This window comes from Ambystoma mexicanum, chromosome 13, assembly GCF_040938575.1.
Source record: "Ambystoma mexicanum isolate Mex_15411 chromosome 13, UKY_AmexF1_1, whole genome shotgun sequence".
NCBI classification, from domain to species: Eukaryota; Metazoa; Chordata; class Amphibia; order Caudata; family Ambystomatidae; genus Ambystoma; species Ambystoma mexicanum.
The window spans coordinates 478,358,484-478,374,701 of record NC_090938.1 but is presented as its reverse complement, the minus strand read 5'-3'; the positions used below and the strand labels follow the sequence as shown (position 1 = coordinate 478,374,701).

The following is a 16,218-nucleotide window of genomic DNA, read 5'->3' as shown; positions in this document are numbered from 1 at the left end:
GTAAAATGTTTATTAAAAGACAGTTCAGGGAGGTCAGGTAGACCCGCTGAAGGAATTTAGACCAAAGGACCAGTGTCCTTACACCTGGGAGAACAGAGTTGGGTTCCCCACCCAAAGTGTCTCAGAAAGCTTGGGGTGAGTCTGATTCAACTCAGCAAGCAGCCAGGGAGTACCTAGGTGCGGGACAGTAACTTTCTCGGAATAAAGTTCCGAGGCAACAGGTGAGGCAACAGCAGCTCCTGTTCGGATTCTTGGTCTGGAGGGTGAAGGTGGAACTTTTGGCGGGAGGAGATGGTCAGCTCCTTTGGATGCGACGCTAAGCAGATGATCCTCACGATACGGGCTTGTTAGTACTCTTCACAAGCTTTGGTTCAGCAATGGTTGGCCACGGCAGACTCCTCTCTGAGCGGGAAAGTCACTAGAGGTACAGCCGGATGCCCACGAAGTTCCAGACAAAACCGTGCTTGAGGAGACGAACAGCAGATTGTTCCAGGTATTGGGGAATTGCAGCCCAGGGCTGTGGCTCTTCCCTGTCGATCAGAAGAGGACCTGGAGCGGTCACTCAGCACTCCTTGGCAGTCGCTGGCTGCAGACATCCTTCTTCATTCCATGGGTCAACTCTATTGTTGCTCTAGGACCCTCGTCCTTATGCAGGAAAAACGTCTGGAAGATTGAATCACCATTTAAGCCATACATGCAAATCTAGGAGCTGGCTTGTCAAAAAGGGCAGCGAGCCTCCCAGTTCGAACTGGATCCAGGCAGTCACACTGCAGGACAAAGACAAGGGGAGTTTTGGTCCCCTCACTCTTCTGTTTTCACCCCGAACTTCGGTGGGCTCCAGCTAGTTCTACAGGTAATTTCCTGCCATGTTTCAGCCTCTCAGCATCAAGGGATCCTGTTGCCCGTGTGTGGTGACTGTTGCTGGAACCGGCTTCCCTGCATCTGGTAGTTTCCTGAAGAGCCCTGCATGGTTGCCTGCTGCATTTCTTCATCTGAAACTGTTGCACTCATCTCCTGGACTCAATTGGAATATGCCTTGCACCCCCAGCACCTGGGCTTCCTCTACTGGCTCCAACAGCAGGAAAACCTACCTCCAGTGACTCAGTCGACCTGCCAAGTCATTTGGGAAAATCAGGGCATGGGTGGCAAGTAATGGCAATAGTTACAGCCACTGGGATGATGAGGTGCACTACTGAATCACTCAATAAAATTAAATATACCTTAAAGGATTCAATATTTAAATGATTTTCAGGTGCAGGAGGGCAACGTCCCCCGACCGTACGGGACCTCAGCAAAACAGTGAAAAGAATAACCTGTTTCCAACAGGTGACTCCAAGTACACTTCTGTGGGAATAATCCCAATACAATTCAAAAAGTAAAATCACACAAACAAATGTGAAAATATCATTCTTAATTCCAAAGAAGTACTGCTCAAGTAAATAAACAAAAAAAGGAAATTTAGTTTAATACAAGTTCCGTTGAAAAAGACAACATAAGTTCATATATTGAGCATCATAGTGAATTAATGGGGGTAAAAATACACCATTTTGGAGAGAATGTCTTCCTAACAGTTTCCAGTGTACATACAGGAAAACCTTCAAGCGAATCATTCACTTTTACAGACAGAATGAAATGTCAAAATTAATAAGTATTCTCAAGATACCAAGCAGTTAAACCAGAAGTGTTCAGTCCTAATGCTGTTAAATGTTGACACTTCACATTCGTTGACACGTTTCAGAAACAATATCCATTTTGAAGGCTGTTTCGCTGCTTTTTCTAAATTCTTAGGACCTCTCAGATGGAAATCCCATCATGCGGCCAAAGACCTACATCTGTATAGTGTCATGTTGCACAGATGGTTACAAGTTGTTTCGTGGACACGCTCTAAAAAATCTGCAAAAAACAATGTGTTGCAGCCACCCCTGTCTCTTCTATAATAAACTATAATAAAAACCTTAAAATAAACGTTTGTTTATTCCATTCCTGACCTGTAAAATACTTTAGAAGTCTTCCGCTACCCTTTTCACCAACACAATAAACTTTTCTAACTGTGCCCCCTCTCCTAAAGGAACTTTTTGACTTTTGACCACCAGGCCCCACTCAACTTAAGTAAATTGACAAGGGGGGTCCTGGGAGTCTCTCTGCCAGACATTAGTCCTGGTTACAAGAGACTTACCCAGAGTCTTTAGCTCACTATTTTTCACAGAGAAGAAATATCCCAAACATATCAGTCTTTGTCCTGCCCTGGGGCAGTTCAGCACCGAAATGCTAGGCAATTCTCCTCTGACCAAGAGTACCAACAGCATCATGGGTAAGTCTCTCGTAACCAGGACTAATGTCTGGCAGAGGGACTCCCAGGACCCCCCTTGTTAATTTGCATATTTAAGTAACTTTGGGTCTCACCCTAAGTTACTAGGGGAATCCAGACGTGGACCCCTTGCTCACTATTCTTAGAGAGGCACAGATCCACCCTACTGATGAGGTCCAACCAGACCGAAACACATGTCTGGGGTTTCTGTTGGTACTCTTGTTCAGAGGAGAATTGCCTAGCATTTCGGTGCTGGACTGCCCCAGGGCAGGACAAAGACTGATATGTTTGGGATATTTCTTCTCTGTGAAAGATAGTGAGCTAAAGACTCTGGGTAAGTCTCTCGTAACCAGGACTAATGTCTGGCAGAGGGACTCCCAGGACCCCCCTTGTTAATTCCCACTCAACTTAAGGAATGGACTCATAAGGTTAGAGTATTACACTTGTGAACTGGTTTTCCTAATTGCATTATTACTTACTTTCCTTTCAGGCATTTACATGAATTGTGTGCATTTCTACTAACCCAAGGTGATGGTATATATGCTTTATAACTGAGTGTTGTGTGATAATATTACCTGCTCATTTCAATTTTCGAGTGTGTTTTGGGTCTATAATAGAGTATTTGTGTTTTACCCGTCTAAGCACAATTGGGTGGTTTACTGTGTGGACCCCGGAACACACACACTCACTCCTGAGACTAATCCTCAACCACTCTCCAGGATTACCTTGATTGGGTTTGGCTAAACTCCCAGAGCTCCCCTGTTCACTATGACTAGGGAGTGGCTTCCTGAAATGCGTCCTCTATGCCAGATTTCAGAAATCCATCTTAATACTAAGCAGCAGTTGTGGTGCTCTTTCAAGGAACTTTGTTATTGCATTTGTGGAAGGGCCTCGTATGAGTGAAAAGTGATTCACTGGGCTTGCTTTTTACTTTCAAGTGGTCTTGTTTAGTTGCATACTAGGCCTACAGAAAAAAAGGACAGGTCTCATATTTCTAAGAGTGGATTTGTCTACAATCATTGTTCCATGTTGCCATAGTTTGCTTTCCATAAGTAAAATTACAGTAAAACTTCACATTACAACTAATATGTTGTATTAGGATTCCTCTGACTACTGTTCGTGCTTAGTGCCTTCCGGGGCAGTTATTTGCCATTTTATTTATTGATTTTCTTCTGGTCGCCAGCCTCTCAATTCTCCTCTTTGCAAACACTGCAAAACTTATTTTTGAAAGTATGTGATCACAAGGGTTTGTGATGGAGTGTTTATCCCAGGAGCATACCTATGTTGTGCCAGATTAGGAACATGCTGTTGTGCCTAGTCCTGGGCAGATTTCAAAGGGGATATTTATGTTAAAGTGGACAGTTGCGTTAGTGCAAGTAGAAATGTGGATTCTCTTAACAGATGGTATGGGTGCAATTACCTATGATAGTGAGCAAGTCGTAACAGTTCCTGTCCGGCAGGAAGGTGCTCATGACGTCCCTTCTGGGGGAAGCAGCTACGGGTTCCGGTCTTTCCTCATTGGCCTGAGGGAAAAACACAAGTAAAGTAAAAATAACAAACCTTTAACAGACAGAGAAGAGCAATCAGCATGAACAGACACATTAAGACTTAACATACAATATGTTGAGCAGCCTGCCCATGCAGTGAGCTCTCGCATAGGCAGAGGACTAGTCCAAATGCAGCCAGTGTGGGAGTTTGGTTACTTTGCCCGATTATGGAGTAGCACTACAAGACATTGGCATGAGACTCATGCCATAAGCGTGCTCCCCGTTGGTCAACATTAGACCACTTGGGACAAGTGGTTCTCTCACCCAGCTGGAGATGGCGAGTCACTGTATGAGATGTCAGTTGCAGCATCTGAAAGCATGTAGGGGTGCAGGCGTGCAGCATGATTGTCTTGCATTCTGATAACGGTTTTGCCACACAATGTTGCACACAGAATGCCAAAACAAGTGTTATTAGATGAAGCAATGAACTAGCAGTGGTCTATATGCAAATATGGTCATGTTGTAAGTCGGCATTAAAAATGCCCAATGCAGTGGCCACCTGACCTGAACAAGAATCAGAAGACTTACAATGAAACATAATATCTTGTATAAGTGATATTAGAAACAGCTCAAGTAATTCAAGTCAAAAGGACACCCTCTTATCCAGATGGAATCCTTCTTTGGAAAGGATAGGGGTGGAGTTATGGCCACCAGAACTCATTTTGTAATCCTCTTTAAATGCAGAAGCACCTCCAAAACTGCATAACAAAGCATACCTGAACACATTGTTTACGAGTGTCAGTATAACTAAAATGGCTTTTGTTTTTGCAGATGCAAAAGACATTTTATTTTTAATGTTAACGTGAGGTTTATTTATTTTATACACTTTTTTTTTTTAAATCACAATTTCCTATAGGAAGCCCAGAAGAGAAGTCAATGGCTGAGAGGGCGGAAAAAAAAGGCATGGCCAAACCTAAATATTGTTAAAGTTTCTGTTTCACAATAACCCCCAGTTGAATGAAGGTGCAGCAGTAATCAGACAGAACTGAGCGGGCATGGAGAAGCTAATGAAGTCCTGTATATAGGTGAAACAATTGTGCCTTTGATGACAGAAGCATGAACTCTGGGACACTTTTAGACTACAACATACTCAAGGTCTTTACCATAGAGCCATGCCAGAATTTCCAGAAAAAAAAAACTGACAATATATAAATATGTCCACCAATTGTTGTTACGGGTACTCAGGTTTTGGTGTATCGTGCCCATTTTAGTTTTTTGTGATGTCCAATTTAGGGCATGGAAGTGTATAAAGGCCCAATGATGAATAACAGTTAATTAAATTCGTCAGTTTTATAACATAAGATCTGCATTGTTTTCAATGGGAAGGCACTGTAGGGAAAAACAATTTAAACAATGTTTGCTTTTTATTCAATGTAAAAACAAAAGTTGTCATTACTATGCCTACTTCAGTCATTTTTTTTTTTTTTTTTTTTTAAAGTAACATACACTTGGACCCTCTCTTCTCCCCGTCACAACCCACACTCTGAAGACCCCCTGGCCAACCTATGGGCCAGGGAGTGTCTTGATTCCAGTCCCCACTAAACCCAAGAAATTGCAGTCTAGGCCTTCTTGGGGCCAGTCCTGGCGCCTTTGGCGCAAGGCTCATGTTTGAATATGGACTTGTGCTTGGGAACTACTTTTCATTAATGCCAGTCATGTGGAGGCATCCTCATAACCTGGCTCCTTGAAACCAGGCTTGCAGTGTAGTGTTTTTGGGTGTGGTACCATGGGGACTATTTTACATGGACTTCTTTCTTGAAGCTATTTAAACCACACCCGAAAAGACTGACACGCTTCATGTCAGTTTGCATTTCTGCAACGTAACGCTCACTGTGTTCAGCTTCAGCCACGAACCTTGGAAGAACAGCACCTGCAAAGGAAAGGAGAAGACATTGTGAGAAAAGGCAGCAGCTTACTTGAACTTCATCGCCAGCGGTCGGCAGCTCTCCCGACCATCATCCTGGGACAAGCGCTCCTTCGGATCGACGGACCTGTAAAAGAGAAGAAACAAGGCATTAGACATTGTACAATTAACGAACTGTGCCGAAAGGCTTACCTCGCCAGCTGCTCCTCAATCAGCATCACTACGGAAATTCCATACTCCGGCCGAGTACCGCGACCTGTGGAGAGGAAAAGATAACAGGTTAGCAAAGGCAAGGCATCTTGAGCGCAGCACATAGGGCCTACTCACCGCATCAAGGCGCTCCAAAACGCCCATACTTACCGGCGAAACACTGATTCCGCCTTGCCACATATTGGACTTCTGCGTACCTAGGAAGAAAAAGACATTGTTTAAAAGGCATGCAAGAACAGCAATATTCACAGCAATAAGACCTACCTGAAAGACTCAAGACGGGCCGGCATCAGTGAAGCAACTCGATCGCCATTGCCCACCAAGCACAACGCGCCCCTGCCAAGACAGCAGGACGGAGAACCCGCCAACATCTAAAACAAGGTGAGAAGTCCAGAAGGGTCGCAGACCTACAGGGAGGTGGGAGGCTGTTTACCCCGGTTGCCCAGTCCTGAACATAGCTTACCTGTATTCGAGGCAGAACTCTTCCGCTGGTCGCATCTGTGCATCGCAAGGAGGGACATCTGAACCCCAACTGCTGGGTGGCGCCCCTGTGGAGCCAGGTGAGCGTAACACTCCCTTCCTTACTTTAGTCAGTACAAAGTCCAACATAAAGACAAAGAGTAGTACACTGTGGAGCAGCCTTCTGACATTTGCAATGTGCGATAAAGCCTTCCTTGCAGCCACATTGTATGAGTTTTCTACAAGCTTGCATAGCTTGTGGTATGATGCACATTTCCTATCCTTCTTTCACACCCAAATACTTGGCGAGGGAAGCAGCGGTCATGCGATCATCATTTGGGCCCAGCAGCAAGCAGTCTGGCATGCAGCTCTTGATATGCTAGACAATCGCATCCTGTGCACGATGTACACAGCTAGTTGCTCTATGCTTCTTCGTAAACAGCGATTTGGCTGGTGCAGCTATGTAGCAAAACAAATAATTTCTCCAATGGCTTCAGCAATTCTACTACTGATTGTGAGGTGCCAGCGCCATGTGTACTCTGGGTGCCCCAAGCAGTCCTTTTGCCTCAGAGACTACAGTGTTGCACCTACTAATTGCGTGGAAATATTGGCAAGGAAAGACAGTGACGAGGATCAAGAGCTATTGCTAACGAATGAGCATCAAAGGACCAGAAGGACTTCCCAACTCCAAACACAACCCATTGGTATACACTGCTCAGACCAAGTGCTGAAGTTAAGCTAGAATTACAATATCAGCGCCTGCAGTGTGTATTAGGGCATTGTTGATACCTTTGCTTCGAGCATCACTAAAGTGGAGTATGATGATAGGATCTGCCTTTTAATGCGAGCATGGAGGAAGCCTCAAGACGTCTTGATAACTTATACAGAGCACATTGTTATTGTTTGTGGTAATTGCCCATTTGTTTGTAGCAATGGCTGCTGTAATTGTTGCCAAGAGGGGGAACAATACGGTCTTGTTTTCATGAATAGAGAGAAACTCTTGCCACAGTTTCTTGGAACTAGACTTGAAGCTCAATATGCCCTAACCCCAGCCCCCCCCTGACCCCCTCACCAAACACCTTTCTCCCTTTTGCTGTGTGTTTCACTACAGGATTTCAGGCCTATACACATGCAAATGATGTCTAATCTTGATACTGATTGAAGCTGTGATTTGATTATGGCATAGAAACATTAATTACATCATTATGGAACGGGTTTGCAAACCCAAGTAGCTGCATGTTGAGGATTGCTGCACCATCAAGAATGATAACCTGAAATATAGAGTTGAAGATATTTTGTTTACCAGGTGTGAGCTGATCCAAGCAGTGCAATAAATCAGACTGTGTTCCAGCTCTCAGACTCCCTGTCCTTGAAAGTGCTGGAAGGTAGGCATGTTTGTCTTGCAGAAGAAGTCATCAAGATCACCATTTCATTTCTAGGATGCAATGTAAAGTCTAGAAACGTGTGAGCAGTCATTCTTCCGTGATGTCCATTGTAACAAACTTTTATCTGATTGGGGGATGGCAGAGGATATGGACGTTGTTCAGTGTTATAGGATCTGAAACACACCCAGCTTGGTTAACAAGCCTCTCACCGACATAGGCATCATATTGCTGAACTCCAAGTTCCTCATACTTGACCACTGTCTGCCACGAATGGATGTCCTATATTTCTACTGTCAAGTACAATAGGATCACAGCTGGTTTCAATACATAGGTTTCCCACATCTTCTACTGCTTGGATGAGACACTTGACATATTTTGCATATGCCATCTGTGTGTTAGGTAAGATTTTCATAATTATGATAAATGATCCTGACCTGTGTCAACCCTAGAACCTTTTGCTTTGACTTGGTAATTATTTTAACTTGTCCCTAGGTAGGTGGGTGGGAATCTTTTTCCCCTCTCACCTAGTCTTTTGCCCTTTTTATGGATGACTTTATGTCTCTCCATAGTGTATGGTTGAAGTTATAGTTTCCTACAACGTTTAGGCTTAGGCTGGGTTGCCCCTTTGGGCTCACCTGTTAATTTTTCTTTCATATACTTGGGTGAACTACTGTTCCCAAGTAGTAAAGAGGGACTTGCATCCCCTTTACTTTTTATATAAGTGAGCCAGAAGGCCCACCTTATGTAGAGTGCTGGGGGGATACAGTGCCTCCCCTTTCTTGCTTACCTGGTAACCTTTTGTTACAATTGCGAGTTTGCATAAATGGCTGGTGGCAGTTTAACTACTGTTATGACATTTAAGTCTCCTACTCACAGGCTGTTAAATTCAGCCTCGGTAATGCACAGAAGGGCCACCAATTTGATAAAATGGTGGGCTCCATTATTTTTTCCATTTGTGTGCTTGCTGTTTCTGAGGTCTTCCATTACCATTCTAGGTGGGAACGACCTTGGTGGAAGTTTTGTCTTCGGCAGGAATCCTTTGTAGTCCCCACCCAGGCTCCAGAGTGTCTGAGAAGACAGGAAGCGAGGGAGGAGTCCAAAACTCTGCAGCCCTTTGTCTTCCTCCTTGCCTGAAAGGAACCAACTCCAAGTCGGAGTGTCCCTGATTGGACAGCCAGACTGCCCCTTTCTGTAAAATGCCGCGGGAGATTGCAGAAGTTGTGCTGTTATTCCTGTTAAATACTCTGAACCTGGAAGCTGCCGACAAGTCGACCACTGGAGCTGAAACCAAAGAGGAAGATGAAGAGAAACAGCTGTAGCGATTTCCAGCAACTGGAGAGCATCCTGTGTAACTGGAGCCAGCTATACCTCTTCCATCCAATCGACCTGGGGGCCTTGAAAAAGACGACCCCGACTTAGACCCTGGTGAGATCCACTAGACTCAAGAAGACCTGCATTTTGAGCCATTCTGCGCTGTGCAGAGAGCCTGCAGGGCTGCAATACCCCGATACCTTGGGACCTCAAACTATTGTGCGGTGCACAGTCTCCCGAATCGTGCTGAAAGTTTGGTGCCATCCTGCTGGAACTCCAGAGAATGGATAAGAGTACACAAAATCCCCTCCCAGAATGCTGAACCTGATGACGAGAATCTGACCAGCGGTATTCAGTCTTCTCCTGGCCCCTGAAAAGGGTGGCAAAACCACAGATCTGCATCCAGCTGCGAAGAAACTGTTGCTTGAAGCCTTCCCCATTGATCCCTGCTGCAAAATCCCTTCCAGTGTCCTGTCTTCAGGCTTTATAACAAGGAATTAATCAACCAGGTTTTTGGCAGCAGATCCTGAAGACGTCCTGCTGCAAACTCTTCTTCAGTTCTGAGGTATTGTGTTGGCTGGAGTATTAGCTACCTTAAGCCGTGTGTGATTCTGGTGTAGCTTGTGGAGCGTTTCATGTGATTGAGAGTCCTCTCATCCAGTTCACCCATGCCTACTGCTGGAATCCTTTTAAAAAGGTATCTTCTCTGAAGACCTCGGACCCTAACTCTAAAGTGAACTACTTGTTTTGAAGAGACTTCCTTAGGAACTCTGCCTATAGCTGGTACCTAGACCACTAGGCTCCTCTTCTGCCTCAGAGAACACATGCAATAGACTGGCGAAGGACTTGATAAGAAAATAATTCTGTCTTGAAAAGTATAACAAGTGTTAAAAAGTTACATACTTGTGAAACATTTGGTTGGCAACTATCTCTCTGAAATGAGCAGTTACAAAAGTTCTTAATATCCTTTGAATGTGTTCTGCCATCCTGAAAAAAAAACCAAATATATATATATATATATATATATATATATATATATATTATGCATTACTCACCGTAATCATATTTCTGATGCTTGTATCTGCTTAGATTCACATGCTGTGCATAGGCTAGTGGAAGCTGCAGAGTATTAGTTTGTTTTTCGAAACTCAAAAATGGGCGTCGACACAGGGCGTGCCAGTAATACTATCCCTAGTGTGACGTCCACTGTACCCATGATCCCTCACGCGTCTAGGACCCTTGGATTGAATTTTTTCTGACATGAGGTAGCATGAGGAGTAGCGCGAGTACAGATAATCCAAGCAGATAGATAGAAAGGTAAGACTACAAGCCTCCATGCGCCTTCTCTCAGAGGGGAGGAAGGGTGGGTCGCATGTGAATTTAAGCAGATACAAGCATCAGAAATACGATTACGGTGAGTAATGTATCCCTTCTGAGGCTTGTGGAATATGCTTTGATCACATGCTGTGCATAGATTAGCGAGCAGTACCTGAAGGAGGAGGTGGGATGCGAGAAGGGTCATGAGCAAATAAATGTCTTAGAACCGCTTGTCCCACTTGTGTATCTGTCTTGGAATGGGTGCCAATGCAGTAGTGCTGAGTAAAAGTGTGAATAGAGCTCCAAGTAGCTGCTTTGCAAATGGTGTCAAGGGGTACATTTGCAATGAAAGCCAGAGTGGCCCCAATGCCTCTTGTAGAGTGGGTTCTCGGCATGAAAAGCAGAGTTTTTTCAGAAAGGGAGTAACACAGCTGGATACAGTTAATAATCCATTTAGAGATGGCATCTTTAGAGACGCGATCCCCCTCTCTGCCTATAGCTACGGAGACAAACAGCTGGTCTGTTTCCATTAGCGGTCTGGTCTTATTTACATAGTAGAGGACCGCCCTACGCACATCTAGGGTGTGTAGTTTCACCTCAGCCGAGCTTTGTGGATCTTGGAAGAAAGCCGGAAGCTCGATGGACTGGTTCATGTGGAATTTGGAAATAAACTTAGGTGAGAACCTATGGTGTGTGCGTAAAACCAGTTTATCTTTATGGACAGTAAAGAAGGGATCTTGCACTGACAGAGCCTGAATTTCACTGACCCTTCTTATAGATGCAATTGCTACTAAGAAGGCCGTTTTATAAGTCAGGTGTTTGAGACTGCTTTTATGCATGGGCTCGAATGGGGGGCCCATGAGTTTAGATAGCACCACGTTAAGGTCCCATCCTGGTGGTGGGTTTGAAATAGGAGGGTGAAGTCTCTTTACTCCTTCCATGAAGGCTTTAACTACTGGTACTTTCCACCACGACATCTTGTTATGGGAAGTGGTGTATGCCGACAGAGGTGCCAGGTGTACCTTCAGTGAGTTAAAAACCAGTCCTGCATCCAGCAGGTGGAGCATGTATGTAACAATAGTGGAAGGAGTGCAATCAACTGGGTTGATTTGTTTATTCTGGCACCAGATAACGAATCTCTTCCATTTGTCAAAGTAGCAGTGCCTTGTGTTTGGCTTCCTAGATTCTTTTAGGATGTCTATACACCTCTGTGGTAAATTGAGATGTACGAACTCTATGACCTCAGGAGCCATGCTGCCAGGTTCATTGAGTTGGGTTGAGGATGCACTGTTTGACCTTGGTTCTGGGACAGTAGGTTGTACCAGGGCGGAAGTTTGATGGGTTCGCACACCGCTAATCTGCGTAAGTGTGGGAACCACGGTTGTCTCACCCACATGGGAGCAACCAGGACGAGCGTCATTGATTCTCTATTCATCTTGTTGACCACCTTCCTGATGAGAGGGGTTGGTGGAAAAGCGTATGCAAACATTCCTGACCAATTCATTCACAGGGCGTTCTCCTAGAGTCTGGTTGGGGGAACCTAGATGCAAATCCTGGGCATTGTCGTTTTCACTTGTGACTAATAGGTCTATAGTTGGGGAAACCCCACAGAGAAGATTTCTTCTATGACTTCTCTGTGTAGACACCATTCGTGTTCCTCTGGGAGGGGGTCTCTGCTCAGAGCATCCGCTAGAGAATTGAGATCCCCTGGAACATGTTGCGATGACAGGAAGATGTTCCGTCTGAGTGCCCATATCCACATTTTTTGGGCAAGCTTGGACAGATTTAGCGAACGAGTCCCTCCTTGCGTGTTCAGGTAAAACATGGCTGTAGTGCTGTCTGTCCGGATTTGAACTGACAGATTTAGCAGGTAGGGCTCGAACGCTTGAAGCGCTCTGAATACTGCCAGAAGCTTTAGCAGGTTGATGTGATTCTTGGCCACTGAGTGAGACCAGAGACCCTGAGCTGTGTGGTGGAGATGGTAAGCTCCCCACCCTGTCAGGCATGCATCGGTTGTGACTACCGCCTGTATCTCAGGATCGTAAAAGGGTTTCCCCTTGGACAGATTTTCTCTTGTCCACCAGTGAAGGCTTTGTACAAGTGTTGGCGAAACGACCACTAGATCGTCCCACTAACCACTTGCCCGAGACCACTGTTTCGCCAACCATTCCTGCATGGGACGCATGCGCAGGCGCGCGTGGGGGACCAGGTAAATACATGACGCCATCATGCCCAGCAAACGCATTGCTTTGCGTACTGTTATCTGGCGACCGGACTGATATTGCGGAATTTGCAGCAGTATATTCCGAATTCTTTCCTCAGAAGGAAAGGTCAACCCCTCTTGAGTGTTTAGGATAGCTCCTAGGAACTGTTTGGAGGTGCTGGCACCAGACTTGACTTTTTCTCGTTTATTGAGAAGCCCAATTCGAAGAGGAGGTCGATTGTCCTTTGAATGTTTGTTCTGCAAATTACTGGGGTCTCCCCCGTGATGAGCCAGTCGTCCAGGTAAGGGTACACCGGGATTGCCTCCCTGGTAGGTGTGCTGCCGGCACCGCCAGTACCTTGGTGAATACCCTTGGAGCCGAAGCTATCCCGAAGGGCAGTACCTTGAACTGGTAGTGCCGACTGTCCACCTTGAAGCGCAAGTACTTTCTGTGCGCTGGGAACATGGAAATATGAAAATAGGCATCTTTCATGTCCAATGTTGCCATGTAATCCCCCTTTTTTAGGAGTAGTCATGCAAAACTTTTGGGGCTTGACATACTTGTTTGCAGGCCGTAAATCCAATACTGGGCACATTGTTAAATCTTTTTTTGGCACAAGGAAGTAAGTTGAATAAATACCCTTGTTTACCTGGTGTCCCGGGACGAGTTCTATCACGTCCTTTGCTAGCAGATTGACAATCTCCTCGAGGAGGATCTTCTGGTGGTCCAAAGAATGTATTTTTTGTCAGGGAGGGTGGTTTCAGGGACGCTCTAACAGTTCTATGCAGTACCCTGCGGATACTGTGGACAGCACCCATCTGTCTGATGTGATCCCTTCCCAAGCTTGGGTGAAGTTGGAAATGAGTCCCCCTAATGGGGTTGCGTGAGAAGGGACCCTCAACGGAGCGTCACTGTTTTGGTGGAGGCGTGCCGCCTCCTCTACTGGGGCTGCCTCTACCTTTACCACGTCCTCTTTTATTACCCCTGCCGTAACCCTGGGTAGACTGTTGGTTATTATTGTTCCACGGTGTACCATGCCCCTGGGAATAGTTAGATCCTCTTCTGGAATTTTGGCCACGTGGGCGACGAAAATTGCCATTCCCTCTCTGATTAGGGGGTTTATTGGTTAGTTGGCCAAGGGATTTGAGTGTCTCATAATCGTTCTTGGCATTTTTCAGCGCGTCTTCGACCGCCTTACCAAACAACAGATCCAGCTCCCCCGGTGTATCTAACAATGATGCTTGGGTTTCAGCTTTGAATCCAGACTGCCGTAACCAAGCGTGTCTCTTGATAACAGTTCCTTCTGCTATCAATCTGCCGGCGTTATCCGCGGCATCAAAGGTTGCTTTTAAAATGCAACCGGACACGGCTCTTCCGTCCGCCGAAACTCGTGCCAACTGGCCCTTTAAGGGTTCTGCGGCAGAGTCTATGAGTGCCGCGACTTCTTCCCACTGATGGCAGTTGTAGCTGGCCAACAGGGTGGTGGAGTTGGCAATCCTTGCCTGGTAGGCGGAGGCTACTTTCCTGCCCAAACCATACAGTTTATTGCTCTCCTTGTCGGGAGGAGCTTCGGACGATGACAAGGGTGTTCCAGCCCTCTTACGGGTGTTTGTAACAACCAGGGAGTCTGGCTTCAGATGTCCCCTTATATACAGTGGGTCTGATTGGGCTGCCCTGAAAGGTTTCTCAATCCTTGGGTTCACTGCCCTGGTGAGGTTAGGATTTACAAGTGAAGGGTCTATTCTTCTCTGAATAGACTTAAGGATAGGGATGGCCTGAGCAACAGGCCTCCTTTCTCCCACTAGCTCCTCGGCGAAGTCCCTCTCCTCTTGAGCACCCTGGGTGTCAATGTGGAAACGTTCTGCTGCTCGAGGCAGAACCTCATTCAGGAGAGGTTGGTTATCGACGGGGGAGTCGGTAACCGGGGGTTCCTTCTCTACCAGGGAATCTACTCTGTAGGTTTCAGGGTCTTCCTCTTCTTGGTCCTCATCATCCCCATAGTAGCCCGTACCAGTTTGCTCTTCCAACATGCCCAAATCTGGATCCTCACAAAAGGATGTCTCTCCTTGATACTGAGAGTAGGGCTGTACATAGAAGGGGTCCGAAGACCGTGTTGGTGTTTCAAACTGGGACGTTTTACTTGGAGTTATTGGATCCTTAGAGCCGGAGGGTGCTGACCCGTCGGGAGTATAAGAGAGAAAGTGTTCAGGGTTTTTTGCGTACAAATCTGCCAATGATGACATCCATGACATGACTCTGTCTATGTCATCACTAGACCATTCTCTAGAACTGGGAATGACTCTTTCTGGAAGTTTCTCTGACTTATCCTGACTAGACTTGCTGGTCTGAGCAGGGGTTTTTGTGATAGCAGAAGACTTGGACCTGTCTGTCTGTTTATGAGGAGTGGAAAAAGGCTGAGGCTGCTTCCTTTGTTGTTTTTCTCTCTCCGAGTGAGTGGAAGAGTGTTTTCCCTGCTTTTTCGGCCCTTTGGAGCCTTTCCACTATTCAGAAAAGTATACTTGTAACACTGGGTTGTGCCTCCCCATAATCTGCTTAGAGCATTTCCAAAATAGTCACAGGGTCCATTACTTACCTTGAAATACTGCTGTCTTTTGTAAAAGTGTAATAGGGTTTTACTGTCCATGATTGGCTTGGTGCATTCTAAAATAGTTGGTGTGTGTTACTGCGCGTCACTGAGTAGCTGAAGGCCTCTCCAGAAAGTAAAGGAGGTGATTTACTAACTCTGAATTGAGTTCTAAAAAGTAAGGTTTCAAGGAATTCTTGCAACAGAGTTGGCTTGTTCTGCGATTTCATAACCGAGTGTCACTGCATGACTGACAGGGTCTACTACCCCTGGAATACTGACTGTATTAAAAAAACATATATAACCTGGTTTAACTCCCAAAGAGTAGCTGACTGCATTCTGAATGTGTAATTGGTTTGACTTATCTTGACTACTTATTGTATTCTTAATAAGGTTATACTTTGGTTTGTTTCCCTTAAATAGTGATGTGTGTATATATGTGACAGTACTTATTTACTCAGTATTCATCTTGGCCTACTTGTATTTACATAAACCATTTATTTGTACAATACATAGGGCCTCATAAGTTTGCCTGTCTGGAAACAACAGTACCAGTAAGTTTGGCGGTACCGTTTTTTCCAGACCAGCAAACTACGAGTTCTGTGAGCGGGTGCCTTTCAGCCTGCCAGGTCTGACTTGGCGGGCGGAACGGCACCCGCGCCCAGACCTCGACGGATGCACCGGCACCATTCATGGGACTCAAATGGGGACTAATATTTACCGGTGCCCGGGAATGGGCAATTACCGGATCCGGTGGAGCTTTAATGCCCCAGAAATTGCCCATTCCCAGGCACCGGAAAATTCATGACTCCGGCGGCAGCCGTGCCGGTATTTACCTGCTCAGCTAACGCCAGAGTCATAATGAGGCACATAGTGTTTCTTTGGACCATAGATATGCTACAATTTCTTTGTACCAAGCTACAGCCCTCTCTCCCTCCTAAGTTGCTCTGTCTACGCTACCATATATTCAGGTTGTACAGCCTTATACTAAGAGTGGAGTTTTGTACTGTCTCAGTTGTATGGTTTTAC

At 45.6% G+C, this 16,218-nt stretch overlaps 1 protein-coding gene across 7 annotated transcripts in view; it reads right to left on the bottom strand.

Annotated features, from left to right (window-relative positions):
• Nucleotides 1–16,218, bottom strand: part of STRADA (STE20 related adaptor alpha) — a 546,126-nt gene that overhangs the window by 390,478 nt on the left and 139,430 nt on the right. For all 7 annotated transcript variants that reach the window (XM_069634117.1, XM_069634118.1, XM_069634116.1 and 4 more), the window contains one exon: nt 3,729–3,831. In XM_069634117.1, the coding sequence (XP_069490218.1) occupies nt 3,729–3,780 (52 nt within the window). In that variant the 5' untranslated portion in view covers nt 3,781–3,831. The remainder of the gene's footprint in view (nt 1–3,728; nt 3,832–16,218) is intronic.